Source organism: Drosophila ananassae, chromosome 2L (genome assembly GCF_017639315.1).
Source record: "Drosophila ananassae strain 14024-0371.13 chromosome 2L, ASM1763931v2, whole genome shotgun sequence".
NCBI classification, from domain to species: domain Eukaryota; kingdom Metazoa; phylum Arthropoda; class Insecta; order Diptera; family Drosophilidae; genus Drosophila; species Drosophila ananassae.
The window spans coordinates 19300932-19326277 of NC_057927.1; the positions used below are offsets into that span (position 1 = coordinate 19300932).

The window sequence follows — 25346 nt, forward strand, 5'->3', positions numbered from 1 at the left end:
AACTTCTTAAGGTGGTATTAGTTACTAGATGGACAGATTAAGCATATAGAAACTTATGTGTTATCATAATTGTCATTTTATTAATTAATTATGAAAAGTAAACTGAGTGCGCTGCAAATTCGCCACCGGGCATGGCGGCTTGTACACATAAACAAAGCCAATCCAGCTAAATGATTAAAATCATTAATTAAAACAACAACCCAAACCGCAAACTCATCTGCACAAATGAGCCTGATAGCCCTCGAGTCGCATTGGTAAAGGACAATTACGAACTGCATACTTCTGGCGATAAGTACAGGTACAAATTTCAACGGCTTATCTTGCGATTTGTTGTTGCGCTGGATTTGAATATAAATAGGCTTATCAGATGTCCAGATGTCTACGACCCATAGGTATTGGGTTAATATGCTTGGACTTATCAGACTGAGTCAGTGGGAGGCGAATCCCTCGCATCAGCCAGTGATAAGGCAGTCTTCCATGGTGAAATTAACCCGGATGGCCAGCTCTCCGCCGCAGTTCAGTCGTATAACGGCAGTGTGGCGGTTCGGTTGTCTCCGGAGAGCTTAATTTGATCAAGTCCAAAGGTCAGTCGATGAGAACTTTTCAAAGTCTCCCCGTGCGGTCATCTTGTTTCCCTAAAGCTATTATCATACATGCACGCGTCCAGGAATAATGCAAAAACTCAAATCTGTAGAAGCTTAGACTTTGATCAACTGCCTCACCAAAATATTAGCTGTGTAGTCGCCACCTGGCGCCGGTACTTTGGACCCCTGATTTGCGAAAGTGATTCCCGATATATACTCTTTCTAGAGGGTATTATACTTTCACTTAACCACTCTATTAGTAGTATAAAAGTATTTGATGAATACTCATACCTTAAAAAAGTAAAAATTCAAAATTGTTAAAATAAAACCTTTGGAGTGGAATATTTTTGAAGAGCATAAGGTGTTCGGCACGTTCCAATACCGGAGCATAAATTCCTTTATTATAATCTACTACCCCGATGAAATGCTAATCTCAACAACCACATGATTCTTCCCCCAGATAAACTCAACCATGGATCGGGCGAGCCTATACTTCATGAGTAAGGATGATAAAAATACGTTTGATTTTGACGAGACTCTGCCGCCGTTGCCGCTGCCGGAGTTAGGAGATACTTTGGATAGGTACTATGCCTGCATCAAGCCCTTTGGAACTCCAGATGAATTGGCCCAGGCACGAAAGACCATCGAGGAATTCAAGAACGGTGTGGGTGCTCAGTTGCACGAGAAACTCAAGCAACGGGCGGCCACCATGAAGAACTGGCTGGGAACCTGGTGGGAGGATTATGCCTACCACCTGACCCGGTTGCCCCTTCTGCCCTACCAACTTATGTCTATGGCGGCTCAGTTGGAGATGGTGGGAGTGCCCGAGACTCCCGAGTACATGCTGAAGGTGAGTCACTTTAAAAACTATTTCTTTTTCGAAAGAGAAAAACTATTGAAACCCTTTTTGTATTGGTAGAAAATTCAAGGCATTATCAAATTATTAAATAACTTTTAAAATAACCAAGTTTACATAAAAAAGTACTTCTTTGAAAATCCCACACCCATTCTTTGTAGTTATCTTTATAGGATTGGCTTCAAGTTTATAATGTTACTTTGAAAAAGTAGTAATTAATTCCTCGTTTTGTACAGACGTTATGTTAACCTAGTGGTCTTTGGAGTGCCAAGTTTTAATCTTTTTTAAAACAATCTTAATCCCATTGTTCCCAGAGCTTAGCCCGGCACATCCACCACACTCTGGAGTTCTGGGATCTTACTCGAAAGTCTAGCATTAAGCCCCTGTCCTCGAACGGGGGCAAGATCAAGTACTCCTCGGCGTTATACAAGCGCTTTTTCTCAACATGCCGTGTTCCAGGAGTCGAGCAGGACCACATCGAGAAGCACTTCCTTACCAAAGACGAGGGCAAAACGCCAACGCACATTCTGATCTCCGGCAAGGGCCGACAGTTCATCTTCGACTGCGTGCACGAGGATGACACGATTCTTACAGCACCCGAGATTCTGGTGGTCATGCAGCGCCTGCGAAGCATCCTCGACTATGAGCCAGAAGGTGACTGTGTGCCTGCCCTCAGCCACGATGATCGAACTGCTTGGGCGCACAATCGCAATCGGTTGATGGAGGTGTCGGAGGCCAATAAGGAGACTTTGCTGCTGGTGGAGAGCGCCAGCATGGAGGTCTGCTGGTACGAGCAATCGCCGAAGGACTACGAGGAGTCTTCGCAGCTAGGCCTCTTTGGGGACCTGCACTCCCGCTGGGCGGATCGGAGCAGCAGTGTCATTGCCTTTCGGAACGGAAAGTTCAACTGGACGGGAGAGCACAGCTGCTACGATGGTACGGTGAGCATCAGCTATGCCACCTTCATGCAGCTCAGCTACTTCGAGGAGCCGGAGCCGGACTGGTCACAAGCCGATGGCACCAAAGTCGTAGAAATCAAGGAGCTCGAGTTCCAGCTGGACGACAAACTAAAGAGCGAGATTAAGCGAGTCCGAAAGGAAATCGATGATAGGGTAAGTAATTCACCTCGTCATTGGAAAGCCATTTAAGCAATAATATCCTTAGGGCATTGACGTCACAGTGACCTTCACTGTTTTCGATGACTACGGCAAGGACTTCATGAAAAAGCACCGTCTGCATCCAGATTCCTTCGCCCAGGTGGTCATGCAGTGGGCCTACTACCAAATGCATCAAGAGTAAGTCACTAAAGTTAAGTTTTTGGCAAGAATACCAATCTGGACAATTCACTTTTTCACAGGATTGCTCCCACCTACGAGACCGCTCTGATGCGCCAATACTATGAAGGACGAACGGAGACTCTCCGTTCTTGCACCGCAGCGGTGGCTGATTTTCTTAAGGCCTCATCCAACAAACAGGTGGGAGAGTTGGCCCTGGCCAAAGCTTTTCGAGCAGCTGTCGATGAACACAAGCACTTCATGAACGAGGCGCGGAAAGGACACGGCATAGACAGGCACCTCTTTGGCCTCTGGTGTGTGGCCTATGAAAACAAAATGGAAATTCCCGCCTTCTACGATGATCCGCTATACACCAAGAGCGGTGGCGGCGGAAACTTTGTGCTCTCCACCAGTACTCTCGGCTTCACCGCCAACGTGGGCTACGTAGCGCCCATGTTGTTTGATGGATACGGTGTCTTCTACTCCATCACATCAGAAGCGTAAGAAAAACACATACATTTTATAAGAATCCAGGTTGTCACTTAACAATATGTGCATTTCAGGATTTTTATCAATACCACCGCATATCGGGATAGTATTAAAACCAGTGCCCGTAAATTCAACGACATTTTCAAGGACTCCTTCCGTCGCATCAGCGTTCTGTTGGAGCAGTTGGCTAAAGAGTCAAAGCTCTAAGATTTATTTAAGAACTCTTTTTTTACCCTTTTTTGTCTTTTCCGAATTTACTTTCAAACAAAAGAAGCTAAGTGATTTATAAAATCGATTCACTTTGAATATAATTCATCACTTTAAGCGGAAAGTAAAAGTAAAATCGGAAATTATAGATAAGTAGTTTTTAAGAGAACTCTGTCATCACCGAATGTTCAGCATTCCTCCGTTGTGGCTTCGTGTTAAACGTTTATTTAAATTCAATGTTCGATTAGGTTTTCAATACATTTTACATGTTTCAACTTTAAAATGCGGCTAAATAAGCTAAGCGCCCAGCCGCTCCAATACGTTCAACGCCAATGTGACTTCAGAGTTGATAAGCGAGCGCCGCAGCTGGTCCTAGAGACTACATACAAATTAAATGGAGCTTACGCCGGATTATATAATGAATTATTCCTTCTATATACGCAAACTTGACGTTAGTAAGTTCGATTATCGGGGAGCTAAATGCTAATTACACTTTTTTCTTACTGTGTTTCTACAAATCATGGAGTTTATCGAGTCCCAGACCCGACAATAAGAATGGGAGCATGGGGGGAAAATCGCTTCGATGAGCTGAGTAATAGTGGCTTAGTGCGACGGATTGGGAGGGCGAAAGTAGCCAGCGTTCGGCGACAGCAGCGAAAAGCCCGAGGACGGGTTAGGTGCTATCCGTTGGATTCGTCTCTGCTGCACGCTGGCGTAGAGGTGCACTCATTCCTGCCCAGTGGCCGGCACGGCCTGAAGGTTTTGTTCACCAGCTGGGGCCGGTGGTGCATCATCCTTTGAAGCGGGTCCTCCAGCAGGGGCTGCACCTTCCCCAGTTCCCGATGTCTGGAAAGCTGGTCGCTGCACAAACATGTTGTCTATAATGTGGTCGATGTTATCAGCGGTTCCGTCTTCCTTGGCATTGGCTGCATTTCCTCCCGAATTAGATCCTCCTCCAGAGGCAGCTCCAGCCTGTCCCGGTCTTGACTTGTGTTTCTCAGAGGGCGGCAGGATGGGAATCGCATTGGTTGGTCGACGTTGGGGCAGTGAAGTAGGCCGGTTAGTTGGCTGCGCCGGCGGCACAAAGTAAGTGGTGCCCCCGACTGTGTTGTAGTTCTGATACGATTGCGTTGGCTGAGCTTGAGGGGCCTGGGCTGGCGGCGGTGCCGCAGCAGGAGTCTGCGCCTGGGCGTAGGCCACAGCTGCCGGAGTAGTAGGCAAGTATGCAGCGCTGGCCGGATTTACATACGCCGGCTGTGGAACGGGCACCGGCACAGGCACCGGAACCGGAACCGGCTCCGTTCCCGTCACATAGTAGGGTGCTCCCTGAGCCTGTGGATAAGCGGCTGCCGGTGGAGCATGAGATTTGGGTGGTGCTGGCACCGTCGCCGCCGTGTTGGGTCCCAATTGCATCGTCTGCAGCTGAGCTTGGAGCTCTTGCTGCTGGTAAGCTATCTGCATAAGGACATGCGGGTCCTGGATCATAATCTGTGATGGGGGCTGATGGTGCATTTGTTGTTGCAACTGCTGTTGTTGCTGCTGCTCAGCGAGATGTTGGTTGGCTTCCTGTTGAGAGCGGCGCAGACTGGAGTACCGCTTAGGAGCATTTCTCTGCTCCTGATGCAGGGGCGCCTGCTGCTGTTGGTTCTGGTTCTGACTGGCCACCGAATGCATCTGGACACTGCCAACGTGGCTAGGGTCGTTTCGCTGCTGCACTTGCTGAAGTCGCTGAGAAAGGTTCGTTGTGGAGAGAGGGGTCTGAGGCGCCAGCTGCTGCTGCTGTTGCTGCGGCGGCTGGCGGTGTTGTTGCTGCTGCTGCTTATGCTGCTGTGGCTGCTGTTGCGGCTGCTGCTGATTGGAGCGTGGTGTGTTCGCATTTTGGTTGCGGTTGTCTTGATGGTCACGTTCCCTTTCACGTTCTCGTGGTTGCTGTCCGCGATTGGACTTTGGCTTGAACTCCATGGCATTTTGCCTTCCCGGTCCTCCGTTCATGCGTCCGTAATTTCGGTTTTTGGGCTCGCGGTCGCGCTCACGATCCCGCTCCCTTTCTCTCTCCTGAGACTTGTGGGGATTTGAGCCAGCAGGTGGGCCCTGCTGTTTGTCAACTCCAGCATTTCCACTACCAGCGGATCGGCGATTCTCTTTCTCCTCGCGCAGAGAGGAGGTGCGCGGAACGCGCGGTTTCCGTTCGTTGAGCGCAGGGAAGTCTTGGGGACGAGGTAACTTTCGCTCCTTGTTACTTGCCTTCAGGTAAGCCTGCTCGTCCTCCCAGTTCCTTGAGTATTTGCTTGGGCCCCGTGTATAACGCCGTCGGCGACGGGCACGAGGCGGAGCGTCTTCATTCCGGATGTCGTATCCGTACGTCTGCAATAGCTCGGCCCGTGATTTAGGAGCCTGCTCGCTGGCCTCAAAACGGTCGTGGGACCAGCGATCTCCGCCCGATGCCGGCTGCCACTTGCGCATGGTCTTGGAGGCTTGTGAGATCTGTGGCGGTTGTCCAGACGGTGCGACTCCGGTTGCAGCCGAGTTATTCAGCTCTCCATTATGCTCAGGCTGCTGTTGAACGCTGTTTTCCGGCTCGGCCAGGACGTCGCCCTCGTGCTCCGCGGTTCGGTCGTCGTGTTCATAGAAAGTGCCTCTTTTGGGTATATACTGGGGATTGCTGCGATCCTCGTCTACTTTCTTCTGGGCCTCGCTATCGGTGGCAGAGCGGTCCAGGGCGTGCTCTCCCTCGCCATCATCCGTCTCGCTCCCGGCTTCCTCCTCGTCATCGGTCTCCGTCTCCTCTTCACTGCCACTGCCGCTTCGGCTGCCACTACCACTCCGGCTAACGCTTTCATCGTCGTCGTAGTCATCACCTCCTTCCAAGTCGCTAGCCGTATCGTACTCGGAGTCGTGCGGATGCGAGTTGTTGCTCGAAGGCTCCTGGGTGGGCGAGGTGCCCAGCTCCACAGTTGCTTCATCCGTTGGCGAGCCGGGATGGCTAACATTTGTAGGCGTGGCCTGGGGAATATCAGTCGGCGGTGCGGCCGTCGGTTTCTCCACTTCGGCCATCGCGTGGATCTCTTCGATTTTCTACTCGCTGCTGGTTCTGCTGCTTTGCTGCTGCTGATAAAAGACTCTCGGTACACGACTGCATTCCGGGGATTTTCAGATATTAACTTACGTGCGAATTCAGTTTTGCAACTGGAACCTTGGATGTCTGCTATTCCGGACAATCGTAATGGAAAATCTTTATTTTTACAAAGTTTTTCTCGACAACAACGCAATCAGAAAATAGAAAGTGTCTAGGGTTACCTTTCTCTTCGCCGCAGTGTTGCAAAATACCACAAGGTGTGAGAGCAGCGAAAAAGGAAAGAAAACGTAGGAAAACAATATGCAGCTCTGGATACAGTGAACATCCGTTAATGAAGAGATTTCCTTGACCTTTTGTACTTAATTTCTTAACATATTTAAATTCTTTCTTTCTTTTTCCCATCTAAATGGGAAATAGATACATAACATAGAAAATAATGGATCTGCGTTCATGTTATAACTGTTAACCAAATTTAATGATGGATGATGGATGTTCTCATAAGAGTTTAGGATCCATAAATAAATAATTTTTTTCATTGTTTAGAGGTTTTTAGAAATTAGAAATTTAATTTAAAATACTTAAATAATTTATTTTAAGTCATTTATTTATATTTAATGGTTACTCTAATGTCCTTTGCCTGAACACCTGGCCACATTGCAGAACCAGCTGTTGGATGAGACACGAAACTCACACAGAGGCAGACAAGAAAAGAGAGCGGTGGAAGAATTGGAATTGAAGCGAGTGCTGATTAATTAATTGAATCTGAGCAGTCTACGAAACACAACACGAGAAGATGTCGAAGTTTCTGGGCGTGCCCCTGAAGAAGCCGTCGGAGGTGGACGTGGTCAAGCCGCTGAACAATCTCATCCAGAGCACCTACAACGGGGCCACGGAGGAGGAGAAGGCCAAGTACGCCGAAGCCGTAAATGAGTTTTCGAAACAACGCAATACGGCCATTTGGAAGTTCTTCGAGAAGTACGAGGCCTCGTTGGAAATTGTTTATGCGTGAGTACTCCTTGGAAGTCTTAGTGGGCTTTTTTTTCCGGGGCCCTCCGGGGTGTGACTCACCTATCGAGATACAGTCGGGTCTAATCACAGTCGTAGCACCACCACCTGTATATCTGTATGTGAGGCTGCTTGTCTGATATAAACAAGCTTCTCGGATGACGTCGTCGCTAATGGGCATTATTGGACTCTGTTTTTTGCAGATATTATGACCAGATTTGTGCCCTGGAGACAAAGATTGCGGCTAGCGAGCTCCAGATACCCTTCAAGTGGAAAGATGCTTTCGACAAGGGCTCTATTTTCGGTGGAAAAATCAGCCTTAGTGAGTGACTCATGGGATTGAAACATATTTCACCATTAACCGCTCTTAAACTTTCCAATAGCTCACACATCCCTCCTGTATGAGAAGGTCTGCGTGCTCTTTAATATTGCTGCCTTGCAAAGCAGTATTGCCGCAAGCCAGCAGTTGGACACGGATGAGGGTCTTAAGTTGGCCATCAAACTCTTGCAGCAGAGCGCCGGTATATTCCAGTATCTGAAGGGTGCCACCCCAGCAGCTGTTCCATCCGAGCCCACGCCTGATATTAGCCAGGACACGCTAGTCGTTCTGCAGGCTCTGATGGTAGCCCAAGCTCAGGAGGTGTTTATTCTAAAGGCCATTAAAGGTACTAGTTCACGATGGTTTCGTTTGATTTCAAAATCTTACAATTATTGTCCTCAAAATTACTTTCAGATAACATGAAGGAGCAGATAATAGCCAAGCTGTGCTGCCAAGGCGAGGAGTTTTACGCCGATGTGCTGCGTGCCATGCAAAAAGAGTCTGTGCGTAGTCTGTGGGATAAGGAGTGGATACCCACGATCGCTGGAAAGCAGGCTGGATTTCACGCGTTGACCCAGCTCTACCAGAGCTATGTGTGTCGTGCCAGTAAGAGGATAGGCGAGGAGATCGCTCGCCTACGCAATGCCGTGGATCTTTTCAAGGCGGCCCAATCTCGGGGTGGGAACGAAACCTATCTGGATGATTACTTTAGCCGAGCCAAGCGCAACCTGGCCGAGTCCATTAAGGATAACGAGTTCATCTACAACGAGATGATCCCCGAGCTCAGCACTCTGGCCTCGCCAGGCAAGGCCCAGTTGGCCAAGCCTCTTCCCATTGCTGCGCCCTTAGCTGCTAACTTTAAGGACATTTTCACCAGCTTGGTGCCTGTTGAACTGCATCGGGCTCTTACCGCCTCCGACATGCGTCGCAACGAGATTGTAAATGTTGAGATTATGAAGCTACGTGAGTCCACTCAAACACTGAATGCCGTCCTGGCTAGCTTGAATCTCCCAGCTGCCGTGGAAACTGCCGATGGTAATAGCGGCCTGCCACCTTCCCTGCAGGACAAGGCCAACGAAGTGCGTCAAAAGGGCGGCATCGAGTCCGTTCAGACTCTGTTGAAGGACCTACCAGAGCTTCTCAATCGCAACCGTGAGATTCTTGACGAAACAGAGCGACTTCTTGATGAAGAGCGCGACTCGGACAACCAACTGCGAACGCAGTTTAAGGAGCGTTGGACCCGCATCGGCTCCGATAAGCTAACCGAGATGTTCCGCACTAACGCCAAGAAGTACCGGGAAGTGATTAACAATGCTATTGAGGCCGATAAGGTTGTGCGCCAGAAGTTCGAAACCAATCAGAAGGGCATCCAACTATTGTCCCTGCCTCCCGATCAAATCCAGCAATCACTTCCCTCGTCCAGTGGCAGTGTGGACCCCAACTGTTCCAGCGTGCAGCGCCTAAAAAAACTTATGGAGGACGTCGAGACCATCAAGGCAGAGCGCGAAGCCGTCGAATCGGAGCTAAAGGCCGCCACGTTCGACATGAAGGATGAGTTTCTGCTGGCCTTGCAGAAGGATGGTGCTATCGATGAGCCGGCCCTGTCGCTGGCCCGTATCGGACAGGTTCTAAATCCTTTGCAGCAGCAGGTCCGCGAGAGCGTTGAGCGCCAAAAGTCATTGGTTTCGGATATTCAGAGTGCTCATGGCGCCTTTATCTCTGAAACCGGAAACTGCGGCAGTTCAAGGGATACCTTGTACCAAGAACTCGCTACCGCCTACGATAGCTACGTGGAGCTACTTGGAAACTTGCAAGAGGGTACAAAATTCTACAACGACCTCACTCAGCTGCTGGTCGTTTTCCAGAACAAGATCAGCGACTTTGTGTTCGCCCGAAAGACCGAGAAGGAAGAGCTGCTTAAGGACTTGACCACTGAGTCCAGTCGCCAGGCCTGTCCGGCCACTCCGGCCCTGCCCTCTCATTACGCTTCTACTTCCGGCAGCGGAAGTGGTAAGTTAGTTAATCATTAGTAAGCTTATAGATGGTATACGACATTTTCCCCCCAGATATTCCAGCTGGATCCGCACCGAATGTGCCGCCAGTTACACCTGCAATGACCGCTCCATATCCGGCTCAAATGCAAGGCATGCCAGTTCCTTACGGAGCCCAGCCAAACGTTCCGTATCCAACATATGTGCCGCCGCCCATGCCTCAGAGCTTCAATCCGTACGCCACCTTGCCGTATCCGGGCAGTAAGTTCAGAAAAGTTTCCGAAAATAACCACTTATAACTTTTGATTGTTCCTGTAGATTACCAGTATACTGGTTTCCCACAAGGACCTCCGCCCGGTCACTACGGCACTTATCCCGGTAGTTACGCCACCCAGCAAGGTGGTTACCCAAACCAGAAGCCCCCAGGATGGTAAATAACCCCACAAATACACAAGCTTATGTCCACATTAACACAGGATGGAACGCATGGCAGAGCCTTGGATGAGTGGTTGGGAGAGAAACGAGATTGGATGGACGGTATTAGGCATTTAATGCTCCGCATTCTGATTCTTATTCTGTTTAAAAATTGTATCATACATGTTGAAGGCTTTTTGGATTTTAATCTCACATATGCAACAATATTATCACGTATCACAGTAAACGTTTGTCTTAGACTTATTAAAAAATACCTATAAACTGTCGTTTTGCAATCTCCGAAAGAATTCGCGCTTCATTCCGGCAATTACTCGTGGGGCACACATGCTGCTAACCAGAAACTCGCAGGTGGAGCTTATGGGCGTCGACTCGGATGGATTCTGAGAATTTGGTTTGATCCTCTTGGAGTTGTTCTCCAGCAATAAATTGTACTCTTCCTTGGGCATCACCTCCAGCTGCTCAATGTTCAGGTTGATGTTCGTAAGCAGATTCCGGCAATCTGTTGCACTGAGGAAGTCAGTGTCCCACAGCTTTCGGTTGTCCTGACCACTCTCCATGTTCTGAACCGCCCTCTCGAACTGCGCAAAGAGCTCGCTAGGAGTGGATACAACATCCGCCAGTTGGTTGGGATTCAACAGGTATTCCTTTAACTGGTCGCTCTCGCCCTTTACGAAGCTTTCCACAATGTGCTTGACCAAGAATTCATCGAGTGCCAGGTCCATGTCTGCTTTTAGTGGCACCCAGTAATTGACGCTTAGGGAAGTGGACAAAGCCTCTACGTAGTGCCACCAATGGCGTGGAACAATGAGGACATCGCCTGCTTGAAGATTGCAATGATAGGCGTATGGAGCTAGTGCTTTGTAATGCTGAATCTTCTCTGGAGCGGGCGCATAGAAGTTCTCCAGGCAGTACACACTAGACTCTTCGTAGGGAATCCTGGTACTTTGGAGAGGAGCCTCAGGGGGAAAGAGGAGCCAGGACTTGCTGCCATGTACTTGCACCACGATGTTTACACCGAAAGTATCGTAGTGACAAGGCGTATTCGCTTGTTCCGAACCAAGCCATAGGGCAAAGTCGTCACCGTGATCAGGAAACCCAAAGCAAGCAAAGTCAATGCCCTGGCGGCAAGTGGCGGGTAACTCCTGTGCCCTTTTATACTGGAACGCGGCCCAGTGAGTTTGCTCCTCATCCAGAACTCCATATTCCCGCAGAAACTGTTGCATGCTCCTCAACTGATTGTCCCGTGTCCGCTTCCTTTCCCACTGAGGAGAGCTGCAGTCCGTCAGTCCCATGAGCTCAAAAACAGGCGATTGGGACGCCTCCAGGTCGAACCTTTCGCACCAGTCATGCAGTGAGCCTTCAAAGCACTTCCAGTTCAACGGAAAGTCATTAATGATGAGTGGCACGGTGGTGTTAAGGACCAGGTCTCGAAGTTTGGCGCTCCTGGACATTTTTTCCATATCCTAATTTTTCAACAGCATTGAATAGTGCTCCCAGACTGTCAGGATGTTAAAACACACACAGTCTGGCAGCCCTCTGCAAATCGATTTCTATTTTTGGCGCGACAATTTAAAAGTTCATGCTAAATTCGTTGCAATAATCTTCTTTCCGATTGAATAAATAGAGTAGGATGTTTAACTATATCTAAGATGTAGTCAATGTACAACTTTAATTGGCAAAAAAACTTAATAAAAATGTTTTTATTATCCTTTAAAAGAAACATACAATTCTTCGTTATATTCTAAAAAGTTTGAGACCATATGTGTCCTGTTTTTTGGTTTGTTTCCTTTTCCTTTAGGACCTTAACTTCCTGTTTATTAAAATTAAACTATAATAATTCTTTCTTTTTTATGTATTTTCATTTTTCAATGAGTTTATCCTTTTCCAGTTAAGTCGTCTCCTTCAACTACTCACATCTAACTGAGTTACTGGCTAAGATCCCAAGCATTTAAATCTCGAGTGCTACGCAAATACAATTAGGCGAAATGTTAGTTTAATTAGTTAGAATTTCGGAATTACATAATTGCAATCAAGATTGCGTGAAGAACTCGTTCTGCAGATCAAGTTGTAGCTGCAGATAGGTGGACCGCAGGTCGGCTGCCCCGCACGCAAAGATCTGGTTGTTGTCCCACCTTGTCTCAGATTCAGCTCGTATTCGGACTCGGACTGGTGTGGCTCCTAGGACTCTCGGATGGGCTACACTTTGAGATAATTACTTTGATATGACAGGCGGAAATGGCGTTAACAAGTGGTAACTTCTGGCTCTGACGACCGTGCCTTTGATACCCAGCATTTGTTGCATATTTGGCTGGACGAATGTTATCCGACATTTGATTGCCAGAACTGTTATCTGCGAAGGAAGCCATTTCCCCTGATGATGGCCATAAAAAATCAATGAGCCTCCCAGAGAAGAACCGGCCCATCCTCCTTTTTTTTCCTTTTCTGTTCCTTTGGAAAACGGTTGACGGCATTTGTCATAAAAGTGATTTATGTCTCATTCGCTGGCTCTGCGCCCGCAAAACTACAAGTCATTAAATCTACTTAAGCCGCGCACTCAATATGCCAAAACCAGAAGAATTCTGGCGTCCCTGCTGAAACGGGGATACGGGTGAAAAGTTCAACGCTCGTGAGTCAGCAGAGGCCAAAGCAGTTTGCTGGAAGTCAGGGAGGCATAAGCCGCGAAAACAATTATGCGCCAGAGTCGCCAAAAAAATGGAAATAAAAGAAAAAGATATGGGGAACACAACTCACAGAGGGAAAAACGTACAACATTATTTATGCGCCGGTTTGGAGGTGCGCCATCTGTCTACCCGAGTTCTTTACATTATTATTTCTTTTTTGTCGTCGTTATTATCGTTATAGCTGTGTTACTTGGCGCTGGATTATAAATATGTATCTGTATCTTTGTCTGCGGCTTTATCTGCCGAATGAGATACTGCGCATGCGCACGCTTCCGTTTTCAGAGCAATCTTCCCATGGCTGGGCTTTCGAACACGCCCCGGCTCGCGGCTTATGGCTTATGGAGCTATAGCCTCTTATATAATTAGCTCGGCGCGACTTGGATTTTTTTTCAGACAGTTCCGCTGCCTGGGCAACCAAAGAGCCAAAGAACTGGGAACTCTCGTGTCTCCGTCGTGACAGCCGCCAAATTTGCCAGACACTTATCTGCACACCGCCCGGCGAAATCTGCTTTACCTTTTCGGCCAAGTCAACAAACTTCTGGCAGACGTTTCCGCCCCTTTTTGGTTTCTTTGTCTGCCACTGGCAGAAGACTGGGAACTGAGACTTCAAAGCTATTTAAAAATCAGTCAATATTTATTTATCAAAACAAAATCGTTCATGCACTTAACCTAGCTTGATATTTGACATAATTTATTGATGCAGTCTGGGCTGGGAATGTACCTGCCACCGGTGTGTCACGTTGATATGGTTGATGGCCTCCCTTGCTGCTCCCGCCCAAATCTGTTATTGTATTGTTTGCCGTTTTATAAAAATAGACTTTATCCTCCCCCAAATGTTGGACAGTTGGTGGAATGAATTATGCATTGCTCGGATAGGACTCCAAGCAGGAATTGGACGGAAGGTAGGACCAAAGCCCCTTAAAAGAGTTAAGAATTAGAGGACCCTGCACCACGCAGTCTTTTCAAGGTTTATCCACGGGCTTCCACTGTACTCTGGATTACGAGATAATGTTCTGGTAGAACTGCGGCTTGCTCTGATGCTCCTTGATGACGTAAAAGCCCTTGGGCTTCCCGTTGCCGGCGAAGTATTTGTGGAAACTCTGCTTGCTCACCGCCTGCGAGGGGGCGTAGTAGGTGGGCGACTTGGGCTTCAGGGATTTGCGGTACTTGGACTTGCCGCCGCCCGCACTGAATCCCTTCTCCGAAGTCTCGTTCTCCCATGGATGGCGCCAAGTGGGCACGTTCTCGATGTCCAGTAGCCGGTTGCGATCCGCGGCGGAGACGTGCGCAAAGTGCGGCTTCTTGGCCAGAGCCTGCTTCAGGACCGGCAGATTCCAGTGGTAGATGCGTCCCGGTCTTCCATTCGAGCTAAAGGGAAACGATACCTGCAATTGAAAACGCACTGATTAGACAACATTACTCGGAGTGGGTTTCGGGACTGGCACGGGGACTGGGACTAGGACTGAGACTGAGACTGGGTCTAAGACTCTCATCTGGCGTCCCATAAATCAGCCGTGGCTCTGGCGTCTAAATCAGGCCTAGCTCGCTCCAGAGAAGGAGAAGGAGTGGAGCTAACAAATTGCATTTTTAATTGAAGCTCGGACTTGGTTAATGGCCTGCATATTAATTTCTGGTTCAGGCCGGAGTCGTGAGAGCGTAATAATTTTCATGCCACCGGTCTGTCTGTCCCGACATCCACTGACATTGACACTTGCCGCATTAATTCCGCAATAAAGAGAAATCCATGTATTACAGCTCGGAATGCAGCCGTTGTCACGGGCATCTGCCTCGATGGCCTGACCCTATCTGGGAAGCTATTTATAGGACAGCGGTTCGTGCCCAAGATGCCCATTTCGGGCATTGGGGTAACACGCACATCGCTCCATCTAAAGACGGAGCAACAAAGTCGCTGCGGTGCTGCTTTGGCTTTTTGCTGGGTTCTCCCGACTGCAACGGTCTCCCAAGTCTGGTCTCCCAAGTCTGCCCCATCGGCCCAAATGGGTAATCCATTTCGCTTCCAGTTCCACGCTACCCCCCTTGCGTCCCAAATCTATTTTGCAATTTGTTTTATGCGCATGCGCGGCGATGTTTATCGCCAGGCTAGGTCTGAGCCCGGCCAAGATTGGCGCGAGAGCCAGTTCTGGGGAGCCTAGGGGAGTGCATTGTGTGTATATATGTAAGTGTTGGACTGTGTGTGTGTCTATGGTGTAACCTAATGGAATCCCGTTTACCTTTTTCCCGTTAGCTTTCAACGCCGACGCCTCGGTGTCCGATGTTGCTGCCCCATGTTGCTCATGACGCGATGTTGCCGTTGATGTTGCTGCTGTCAGAGCATTCGTGCTGGGTGCGTTGCCACCACTCGACTTGTCGCTGGCCGTGGCAAGATGATTCGGAGCATTCTTCGCATCGGGTCCTGCATAGTAGTGCATATTTGGCGGCAATTTGATGATAAACATGTGTGAATCATCGCGGGCAGCGTGCCGTCGTGACTCAACCGCCAGGCGCTTCCGGTTGTGGCTGTTGGGCGCCTTCACCTTCATGAATCCCATCTGGCTGCAATCATACCAAGAGGTTCGGTTGGGTTAGTGTAATAGAGGTTAGACGTGGAGTGATGGGATGAGGGTTCCCTACAGCTCGGCTCTGTCTGGCGTATGTTGTAAGCGTGTATTCCATGAATATTTCATTATATAATTTATGGCTGGCAGGGGGATGAGCTGCACTGGACACGTTGCTTTAATTAAGCCCAAAATAGGAGGTGTGCTTGTACTTCATTCTACCCCCTATCAGTTAGAAAAATAAATTATAAATTCAACCAGTCCATTGAGTTTTAAAAGAGCTCTTATGTTTATTACTTTCTAACAGAAAATCAGGACATACTTTTATATATTAATAGCCAAAATAGCAAAGAATTTTTATTAAAATACTATAATTTGTTAGTCCTTTTTATAGTATTTGTCCCCCAAGTCCAAGATTTTGTTCAGTGTCCAACTTACCTGAGCAACTTCTTGTTGAGGCCATGAGCGCTTCTGGCCAGTTGGTTGGACTGCTTGACGGCCGTCAGAGGACTCGTTCCTTGGCGCCTGTCCTGCCGCTTGGTCTTGTGCAAGTGTGCCACATCCTTGGCCAGAGATGACGCAGCTCCCGCTCCCACTCCCTGTCCTGCACTGCCAGCCTGAGCCACTGCAGCAATACATAGGAGGCAAAGGAACCTGCGGAATGAAAACAGCTTTTATGGCTGACTTTTTATGTGATGGCGTGGCGCGTTTTATGTGTGTGCGAAATTCTATAAGGGATTAGGCTGCCTGTGGTTTGATTGGACCCTTGGCCAGGGTTCAGGGTCGCTGTGGCGGCACTCACTTTGACAGGTGAGCCGGACTGAAGGTCTTAATTTCCAGATACTAGTTCTGTTTTGTTCTGGCATTTTGGGCGGGGCAGCAATGTAACCCAAGTCATACACTTTAAATAGATGTGCCCCCCGTTGAAACTGAAAACCGACTAGTGCTTCTACTGTTCCTGTTCTTTCTGAGCCGGAGTGTCAAGTAATAATAAGGAAGAAAGCGGAAAACAAAGCAGATAAAAATGCAAATAAGCACGTACAATTACGGCAAAAGGGGAGGCGATCACTGACGAGGAGAAGCGACTCGCTTCAGAGATGGGAAACCCACGAGGCGTGAGAGCATTAGAATGGCCCATAATGCATATCTCCGGGGGTGTTGCAATCACCGATACCTTGCCACTAAATGCAGCATTAGGCGATTATATTCCATATGAGAAAGTGCCTCTTGGGAGATTCTCCTCCTTCCATCCATCGTCCACCGGCGACTTTGTCAAGCGAAATGCTATTGACCGACTAAGCGGCTTCACATACGATTCTAGCCCCGTGGCGGTCGCCGTTCGTTCGTTACAAATTATAATGGAAATTGGCTGGGTTTTATGCAACAAATGTAACCGAAGGCCAGGCGACGTGCCCGGAATTCTGACTTGGCCAAGTCCCTGGCCCGAACATAATGCATGCAAAAACTAAAAAAAAAAAGAATGAAAATACGGCTGAAAAACCTTAGAAGACTGAGGAAAAGAGGCTGCATACATTCCGAGTTTAAGGCTGCAGGCGGGATTAGAGGCCAACAAGCACGGGATGATGGACAGGATGAGGGGCCAATCGATTTTGTGTTGGAGTGGTCTGCGAAATTGCAAATCCATGGGAGCCCAATCGAAGCGCCCAAATCAACACGTACTTAGCAGTGGCCATGGCCACCACATGCTGCCGTTACCCACTCTATACTCCACCGGCCAAGCCAAACAAACACCCCAGGCGGGGACCTCAACTCCCGGCTCCTGCGCCTGCATCTGCTCTTTTGTGTCCTCCGTGTGTCTGCGCTGTGGTTTTTGTGGCCATTTTCATGTTAACTTCGTATTGATAAATTGCAGAATAAGTGAATGCCTTTTTTTTCTTGCTGCTGTTGCTGTTCTTGTCCGGCGTCGTCCTGGGCCCCAACATATGCGGCATTTTTGAATTATTAATGAATTGCCGGCACAAAGGAGCCCGCAAGCCATATACACTACACAAGAACAACAGGAGCAACACCAACGGACACAATCCAGCGGTACACCTCTCTACCCCCTGGGAGGAGGTTGCGTGTTCCAAGTTTCGAACAACGAACAAATTTTGTAAAGGGTTTCGTGTGAAAATTCGGCAGGGCGAGCATTACAGCAGCTCACACCAGCCTTGATTTTTTACTCGGCTTAAGTAATACTTCGCACAGATTCTAGTCTAGTTCTGGTCAAAATTGTACGTTGTATTCGATACGAGGACAGAGACAAAAGTAAAGCCCCATTCATCATGCGTATCGATTTGAAAGCACTGCTATTGATTTCCATGTCCACTGCTCCGGATCACGTTGTTCATATGAGAAAGCGCATAAAATGCGGCAAAGTGAGGTAGGTTAACAGACCAATTTCATACGAATATATAGTAACATTCGGATATAGCTATCTGGTGAGATATGAACTCCAGAGTGGCCACTTGACCATCCGGCAGGTCAAGCGAAGCCGCACCACACCCACCCTGACCATGCGACTCCGGCAACGTCGTCGTCGCCTGCAAAGGAGATTGAAACGTGGAATCACTAGCTTAGATACTGGATCTCAGACCTCGCAGTCCAGCCAATCCATAGCCGTTGGAACGGATAAGCCGAACCACAAATCCATTGCTGTGGGCACATCCATCCCTGGAAGTAACTCCAAGTCCATGCAGGCAGAACATTCAACCGCTGACGCGGCCACAGAGACTCGAAGTCAGGAACGCAAAACTGTAGCGGTGGGAACAGAGTATATAGATATAAGACACTGTTCGGTAGCCAGTGGTAACCAGGCTGTACAATTGGAAACCTCGGCCAGTCAGACGCCCTGCCGAGAGTGGGCCATCAGTCAGGTGGATACCTTCGATCTCATCCTGACCATGTCCAGGGATCAGCAGACCCTGAACCCCGATACTCAGAGCTCAGTGTGCCAGACCGAAGAGCAAGTTCAGATGAGTTGCGCCACCCAGGTGGAGGTCAAGTCCAAGAGTAGCACCACTCAGACGAATTTCCGCAGCTCCAGCACTGCAACCCAAACGGCCCTCTGTCACTTTACCAACTCTAGTGTCCAAACCGTTTCCGAGTGTCAGCATGTGGTCACACAGACCTTCGACGACGAGGATGTCATGATCAGGCCGCACGTTCAGGCCTTGTATTTAATCCACAATTCGATCAAGAATCAAAACGACATTATCCACAATGAAGTGCTCGAGGCCATTAATCAGCTAATGGATGTTACTTTGCTAGGATTCAAGAAGCGATGTTGGGAGGATGAAACGTCCTTTGGATTAAAAAAGTCTGTCAGGTTTATGGATCAATATGAAGGCTCTACCTCAGATGCTATGATATCATCTACTGAACAGCAGAAAGAAACACAGGATTTAAAAGCAAAGGAGACGGAGCTCAAAGAACCTACTTCTAAGATTGATTCTAAGTATAGGATTGGAAGGTGAGTTTAAAATCTTAAGATTTCGTCTATTTAGAAAACTAGCTTAAAATCCTGACATTACATTACAGTAAACATTTTATTTAATGTCAATGGCACTGAAATATTTTAATTTATCTTACTAATTTCCTTAATTTTTCATTGCCATGTTTTCTTAAAAGAATGAACATATAAACTTGTGTCCTAAACTTTACCACCAAAGACGCTATTTGTTGTTAAGCCTTTGGAATTCCTGAGTATACCACTTGGGGCAATAACAATAAAATGTCTACCTTGTGGCTGATTTAGCACCCAACTAACCCGCAGGTTCGGCCGAGGAAAGAGGCTGGCTGCCGGGCAGTCCTGGTACTGCACGAGGAGATGCAAACAATGCGGCTTGCATATGCACCGGACCTGGAGCAAGATAGCCTTGCCCACCGAGTATGTGGCTCATCTTCCGACGCGTTCCCCCCTCACATCCTTTTCTTTTTTTTTTTAACCCACAGAAGTCATGGCACGCAGACGGAGGACAATACAAGGGTCGTGGCGTCCGGGTCGGATGTGGCCACGCAGACGGAAAAGGAGCGGGGACGCTGGAAGCTGAGACGCAGCTAGTTCTGGAGATCCAACTTACCCAATCAGCCAGGTCATTACCGATGTTCTCACCCATGTGGCACTCATATTGATCAACTTATGCTGTCTCTGTTGGCACTGTTTGCATGTGAAGTAAATGCATGTAATGTAACAAATCACAAATTCAAAGTCGTTTGCTTGTGGCGCCAAACTTGGGGAAAATGCATCCAGCAGATTCGCGTGTATAAGCAGCGGATACGAGTTTCGTTTTTCGATTCGGGATTTCGGGATTCGGGACTCGGATTCGCTAGTCAACTGCAGAGACGTCCGCACACGATAAAATCTCGCCAAAGACTGAATGACGAGGCCGGTCGTCGTTGCCGTTTATGCCACAGAACGAAACCGCCGAGTGGCTCGGGGTATTTCAGCTAAGTGGTGCACCAAGCCATGACTAACCATGATTCTTTGAACTAACTCTCCCATGTCATTGTTATTTTGCCAGGTGAATGAAACCGCATTGGAAAGCACGTTGAGTAATTGTTACATTTGTTTCTGTTCTTAGAGTTTTCCGAGGCTCTTGGGGTTACATTTAAAGAATATTTTTTCATTTTAAGACTATAGAAGTAAAAGAGTCTTATGTAATTAAATGTAAATACGACTCTCTCCTAAAAACCAACTCTGAGATTAATCTCATACTGTTTTTATTAAAAACTTTTATTGCTTTCGGGTGACCTCCACTTTTTACTGAAGATAGGGCATTAAAAGTTCAGTACCTACGAAAAGATACCTATTTCTTTCTTAGACATTCGTGGAGTGGCTTCGACTTCGAGTTTAGAGTTCGGCTTTTTGTTTACGTTCCCATTCCCGATGGCCCCCATCCGTTCCTGGCCCCACCACCTTGGCCATCTCTACCCTTGCCGACGGTATGCAAAAAGCAACAAACAACAATAACAAAAGTCACGCTTAACGACTGTGACGTCGTCGCGACTTGGCCAGGTCTCCCGGCTCCACCTCCATGCTTCGGCTTTGTCCAGTGTCCAGATCGGGACCGGCTTCTAAAAGCCAAGCCAAATAATAAACATGCAAGTGCCGCATGGCGTGGCATAGAAAAGAATAAAGAGTGGCAGCCAAAAAAAACAAACTGAAACCCAGTCGGGGTGTGAATGCAGAGACATCTCTGACAGTGACCAGGAATCTGGGAGAAATCTGGGAGTAGCCGTGGTAGCCTCTCTTTGCTGATTGATTATCCTCCCGGCAAGGCTGAGAAAACGCCCCCTCGAAAAAGGGGTTGCAGTTTAATTGAGATTTATTTATGGTATGTGCCGGGAAAGACAAAAGAACTTTCAGATTTCAGATGCTCCTGGCCCAGCCTCCGGGCCCAGGTCAGGTTCCCATCAAAAGCCACGTCCATAATAACAAGCAAACAATGCGCTGTGTTTCTGGGACCTGGCAATATTTGGACAGTGGGCAATTGAAGAACTCCAATTGTGTGAAGTTGTTGTTGCAGTGGTTGTTATCGATGATGTTACATCGGCTGCTGCTTTTGCTGATTTTGTGGCCATTACACGAAAAGAAACTGACTTCTAAAAGGTTATAGAACAGTCTGTATTATAATAAAATGCCTAAAAATAATCTTGCTTTAGAACCCTGAGAAGAGAACTCTTCCCAAGTAAGTCACTTGAACTATAAAGGATTCTATAAAGGAACAAAGAGCTAGTTGATTTTTCCAAGTGAATTTATTTCATCACAAAGAGTGCGGTAAGGCAACGGTTTGGGTTGAAAATTGGGCGGACGCCGCCTGCTTGTTATTGCCGATTGTTGGCTATGAGTGGCATTGGCAGTGGCAGTGGCAGTGGCAGCCTTTGTTGGACAACTTAACAGATTGCAATTGCAGGTGAAGAGTGTGTGTTCGAGTGAGTGTGTGCCAGGGAGTGCGCTTGTGTGGGTGACACTAACTGTCTGAGCCTGGCCTGGAATTCGCGCAACCATCCCACCCATTCTAGCCTAGCCATCATATTGATTCCAGTGCGGGGCTAAGTGGCATGTTGCGGTTTACTCATTCAACAATTTGGGGCCAGCTCACTTTAACTGCCTAGAATGCCAAAATCAACGCCCACCAGGAGTTCTCGAGTTCGCGTTCGCGTTCAAGTTCGTTAAGCCCAATTAGGCAATTGAAAATCCAGAGCAAAGTACAACTTTCACTTTAACTGCGAACAATGGCAAACAAAATCGCAGACACAACAAAATGGCGCAGACAACGAACTGGCAAAAAAAAATCACCAAAGGCAAAGCAAAATGGCGTCTGTTGCTTCCTTCCGGTCTCACCCAAAAAAATGAGTCATGGCCAAAAAAAAAGATGGAAAAAATGGAATGGAGAATAGAGAAACTTCTAGCATCATCCCTGGGTATTGTGGTCTGTAAAACACTGTTCATAAAGCTGCCATAAAAAGTGCGCTGAGGGCCAATCATTTCCCAGAAGTACCTCTGCCTACATAGTACATATAAACCGTGCCTGCTTTGTACTTGCAAATTTCCGCAAGCGTCCGCAAATGATTAATGTCAATAAACGTTGGCCCATGGAAAATGCTGTGGAACGTTAGATGTTGGATACTCTCTGTTGGCTGCCGGAATCATTGAAGAAAGCTGTCTGTCTGTCTGTTTGGGTGTGTTTTGGCGGGAGCCTTCATGTGGGTCGTGAACCTGCGCGTACCTCCGGCCAGCTGAAAGCTGAAAGAATCGAGGACAGCAGCGATCCGCAAGCGTCGTGTGGGAGCACAAGTTCAAGTGGTTCCAATGGGCCAGCAGTGTTGATGGTCAGGTGCAGCGGTGGATAACCTCGATAAGTTGAAAATTGCTGGTGCATAGATGCTGCAATTACGGCCGCCATGAGGCAGCAATTCGGTGGGAGCGAAAGAAAATCGGGCACGCCTCAGCGCAATAATTAGCTAGGCGATCTAATGAGGAATTTGAAAGTGGTAACGCCTGCGCCTTGCGGCCCCGTGGGATATGACAACTGTATTTTTTGTATATCTATTTTTTTTTTGTCCTTTTGCCAGGCATGTCCAGCAATTTCACCGCTCGTTGCAACGGCGGCATTTGCCTAAGGTCTTAAACTTGGTTTGTGCCACGTCACTTGCGGCGCGCATGCGCATTGCTTGGTAAATGTGACAGGTGAGTGAGTGGGGAACTGCTGGCGATGGCTTAGGCGAAGGTGGGTAAAACCTTTTGGCGGAGCACGCGATGCGCCATCGAATGTAGTGAGTCCCAGCCAAAACCAATGGAATGCCAAGGGTCATTGTCATTGCATGAAGACTGGAGGAGCCTGTGACAGCCATCCTCTAATTGAATTAACAGTTGGCAGAGCCAGAGGCAGACGTGCGGAAGGTGATGCATTCTCGGCCCCACACAGCGTCACCAAGTGGAGAATCTCTTCCATGTGCAATTTAGCTAACGGCGGGTTCTCCATTTAAGCCATATTTGGCTGGATCCGGTAAATGGTTTTCTGTTGCCTGATTGACAGCCGCGAGAAACTCGTTGAAATTGAGGTGTTGATGGAGTGTCAACCAAAAAGGATCCGCTGGATCTTTTGAATCGATCAATGAGAACTGTGTCCCACTTGGATTTTAGCCATGAAGATTTAAAACGATACGGCTTCAGTTTTAAACAAAAATTTATAAAAAGTTAAGTCACTAAGAGTTACGTGCTCAATTACAATATTTTTGGATCTGTTAGATTTATCTCAAAAGTGGGCTCAAAAAAAATTTAAATTGTTTTTACGTGTCTAAAACATAAAGTTCATTTTCACATAAAAATGAATAACTTGGGTTGACTATAAGCTCATATTCAGAAACAGAACCTTTACGTTTATTATTCATAATTTTTATTTTTAATATTTAAATAAATTTTCTTTTTGAAAAATTAGCCAATGTTTGTGATTAAGATCTAGTTAGGAATTTAATCTTGAAACAAGATTATTGATTTATTAAAAGTTTTTAATTAAAACCATTTTATTACATTTTTTCAGAAATTTAAAAAAATTAATAATAGTTAAGGGCTTTTAAATTTTATAATCCTCGATCCTGATCTGGAATAAAATATATATCTTTATTACATTCTACCCGGTTTTCATAGAGCCATCTAGCGTGTCAAATGTTCAACACCTAACGAAGACATTTTCGCTCTCGCCGGAACTGGTCTCACTTTTATTTGGTCAAACGGTCACACTGACGCATAATTGTGTATTGAAAGCCTAAATAAATTTTATTAAAAAGAAAAGTTGCAATAAATCCGTTAAAATGACGTCGTTGGATCCGGCGCCAAACAAGACATGGGAGCTATCACTGTACGAGCTTCAGCGCAAGCCCCAGGAGGTCATCACGGATGGCACAGAAATCGGAGTTTCCCCCAGAAGTCTCCACAGCGAACTAATGTGTCCCATCTGCCTGGACATGTTGAAGAAAACGATGACAACTAAGGAATGCTTGCATCGATTCTGCTCCGACTGCATTGTAACTGCCCTGCGATCTGGCAACAAGGAGTGCCCCACATGCCGAAAGAAATTGGTCTCCAAGCGCTCCCTACGCGCTGATCCCAACTTTGACCTTCTTATTTCGAAAATCTATCCCAGCCGCGAGGAGTACGAAGCCATACAGGAGAAGGTGATGGCCAAGTTCAACCAAACGCAGTCGCAACAAGCTTTGGTCAATTCCATCAACGAAGGCATTAAGCTGCAGTCCCAGAACCGACCGCAGCGATTCCGTACCAAAGGTGGCGGCGGTGGAGGCAATGGAACTAACGCAGGTGGTGGTGGTGCGGCTGCTGGTGGTTCCGGTCGCAATGCCTCCAATCAATTAAATGTACACGATACAGCCTCCAACGACAGCAACACGAACAGTACCGACCGCGATAACCGGGATACTACCCAAACGACCACCTCGACCACAGCGACAACAAATGCGAGTCCCGCTGCACCTACGGCACCCTCTTCGTCAGCAAACACTGTTACAACAACAGGATCAGGCGCCAGCACCTCCTCCACTCGAATGCAGGTTGACGACGCCTCCAATCCGCCCTCAATTCGAAGCACCCCGTCGCCTGTGCCGTCAAACTCGAGCAGCACCAAGCCGAAGCGCGCTATGTCAGTGCTTACCTCAGAGCGGTCCGAGGAGTCCGAGTCGGATTCTCAAATGGATTGCCGTACCGAGGGTGATTCTAATATTGACACTGAGGGTGAGGGTAACGGCGAGCTCGGAATTAATGATGAGATTGAGCTTGTGTTTAAGCCACATCCAACTGAGATGTCCGCCGATAACCAGCTCATCCGGGCACTCAAGGACAATTGCGTGCGCTACATCAAGACCACGGCCAACGCAACAGTGGATCATCTTAGCAAATATCTTGCTATGCGCCTGACCCTCGACCTTGGCCCCGATCTGCCGGAGGCCTGCCGGCTGCTCAACTTCTGCATCTATGTTGCTCCGCAGCCCCAGCAGCTGGTTATCCTGAATGGAAACCAGACTCTGCACCAGGTGAACGATAAGTTCTGGAAGGTATGTCGCCTTAGCTTACAATACTAGCTCGCTATACTCATCACTTCCATTTTTTTAAAGGTTAACAAGCCGATGGAAATGTACTACTCTTGGAAGAAAACCTAAGTAGGTATTAGCTTAGTTATTTCCAAATGGAAATATCCTAGCTCTAGAATCTAAAAACCTTTAAAAACATTCAATACAAACAAATATATATATTTAATTGTAAGTAAAAATGGCTTTTTAAATTCGGAGAAGAATGGGTAATATTATTTACGATTTACGGTAATATTATTTACGATTACGAAATGTTCTTGTAGCCTTA

At 47.5% G+C, this 25346-nt stretch overlaps 7 protein-coding genes across 9 annotated transcripts; 4 read left to right on the plus strand and 3 right to left on the minus strand.

Moving 5' to 3' along the window:
- The first annotated feature begins 18 nt into the window (after positions 1-18).
- LOC6501465 (peroxisomal carnitine O-octanoyltransferase) lies at positions 19-3824 on the plus strand. 3 transcript variants are annotated; one of them, XM_014911569.3, is made up of 6 exons: positions 19-298; positions 1045-1434; positions 1755-2552; positions 2605-2735; positions 2798-3214; positions 3278-3824. In XM_014911569.3, exons 2-6 carry the CDS (start codon positions 1057-1059, stop codon positions 3408-3410), a joined length of 1857 nt encoding a protein of 618 aa, XP_014767055.1. In that variant the 5' UTR covers positions 19-298; positions 1045-1056; the 3' UTR covers positions 3411-3824. The 3 variants fall into 3 exon arrangements, with proteins under 3 accessions (XP_014767055.1, XP_014767056.1, XP_014767057.1); XM_014911570.3 differs by lacking the exon at positions 19-298 and adding an exon at positions 430-584; XM_014911571.3 differs by lacking the exon at positions 19-298 and adding an exon at positions 634-813.
- Positions 3620-6751, minus strand: LOC6499097 (protein CASC3). Its single transcript, XM_032454484.2, has 2 exons — positions 6577-6751; positions 3620-6518 (listed from the first exon to the last, which is right to left on the minus strand). Exon 2 carries the CDS (start codon positions 6462-6464, stop codon positions 4137-4139), a length of 2328 nt encoding a protein of 775 aa, XP_032310375.1. The 5' UTR covers positions 6465-6518; positions 6577-6751; the 3' UTR covers positions 3620-4136.
- A 401-nt stretch (positions 6752-7152) lies between these two features.
- Positions 7153-10489, plus strand: LOC6501466 (programmed cell death 6-interacting protein). The gene is made up of 6 exons (XM_001955273.4): positions 7153-7491; positions 7695-7813; positions 7875-8156; positions 8225-9820; positions 9877-10062; positions 10120-10489. Exons 1-6 carry the CDS (start codon positions 7280-7282, stop codon positions 10233-10235), a joined length of 2511 nt encoding a protein of 836 aa, XP_001955309.1. The 5' UTR covers positions 7153-7279; the 3' UTR covers positions 10236-10489.
- Positions 10402-11750, minus strand: LOC6499096 (HSPB1-associated protein 1). The gene has a single exon (XM_001955274.4). It carries the CDS (start codon positions 11694-11696, stop codon positions 10491-10493), a length of 1206 nt encoding a protein of 401 aa, XP_001955310.2. The 5' UTR covers positions 11697-11750; the 3' UTR covers positions 10402-10490.
- Positions 11751-13532: 1782 nt separating this feature from the next.
- LOC6499095 lies at positions 13533-19869 on the minus strand. The gene is made up of 4 exons (XM_001955275.4): positions 19555-19869; positions 15911-16126; positions 15149-15470; positions 13533-14302 (listed from the first exon to the last, which is right to left on the minus strand). Exons 1-4 carry the CDS (start codon positions 19599-19601, stop codon positions 13916-13918), a joined length of 972 nt encoding a protein of 323 aa, XP_001955311.1. The 5' UTR covers positions 19602-19869; the 3' UTR covers positions 13533-13915.
- Positions 17629-19676, plus strand: LOC6501467. Its single transcript, XM_001955276.4, has 4 exons — positions 17629-17855; positions 17907-18944; positions 19248-19361; positions 19427-19676. Exons 1-4 carry the CDS (start codon positions 17758-17760, stop codon positions 19533-19535), a joined length of 1359 nt encoding a protein of 452 aa, XP_001955312.1. The 5' UTR covers positions 17629-17757; the 3' UTR covers positions 19536-19676.
- Positions 19870-23659: 3790 nt separating the features above from the next.
- On the plus strand, positions 23660-25257 carry LOC6501468 (E3 ubiquitin-protein ligase RING1). The gene is made up of 2 exons (XM_001955277.4): positions 23660-25042; positions 25103-25257. Exons 1-2 carry the CDS (start codon positions 23789-23791, stop codon positions 25145-25147), a joined length of 1299 nt encoding a protein of 432 aa, XP_001955313.1. The 5' UTR covers positions 23660-23788; the 3' UTR covers positions 25148-25257.
- Positions 25258-25346: the final 89 nt, after the last annotated feature.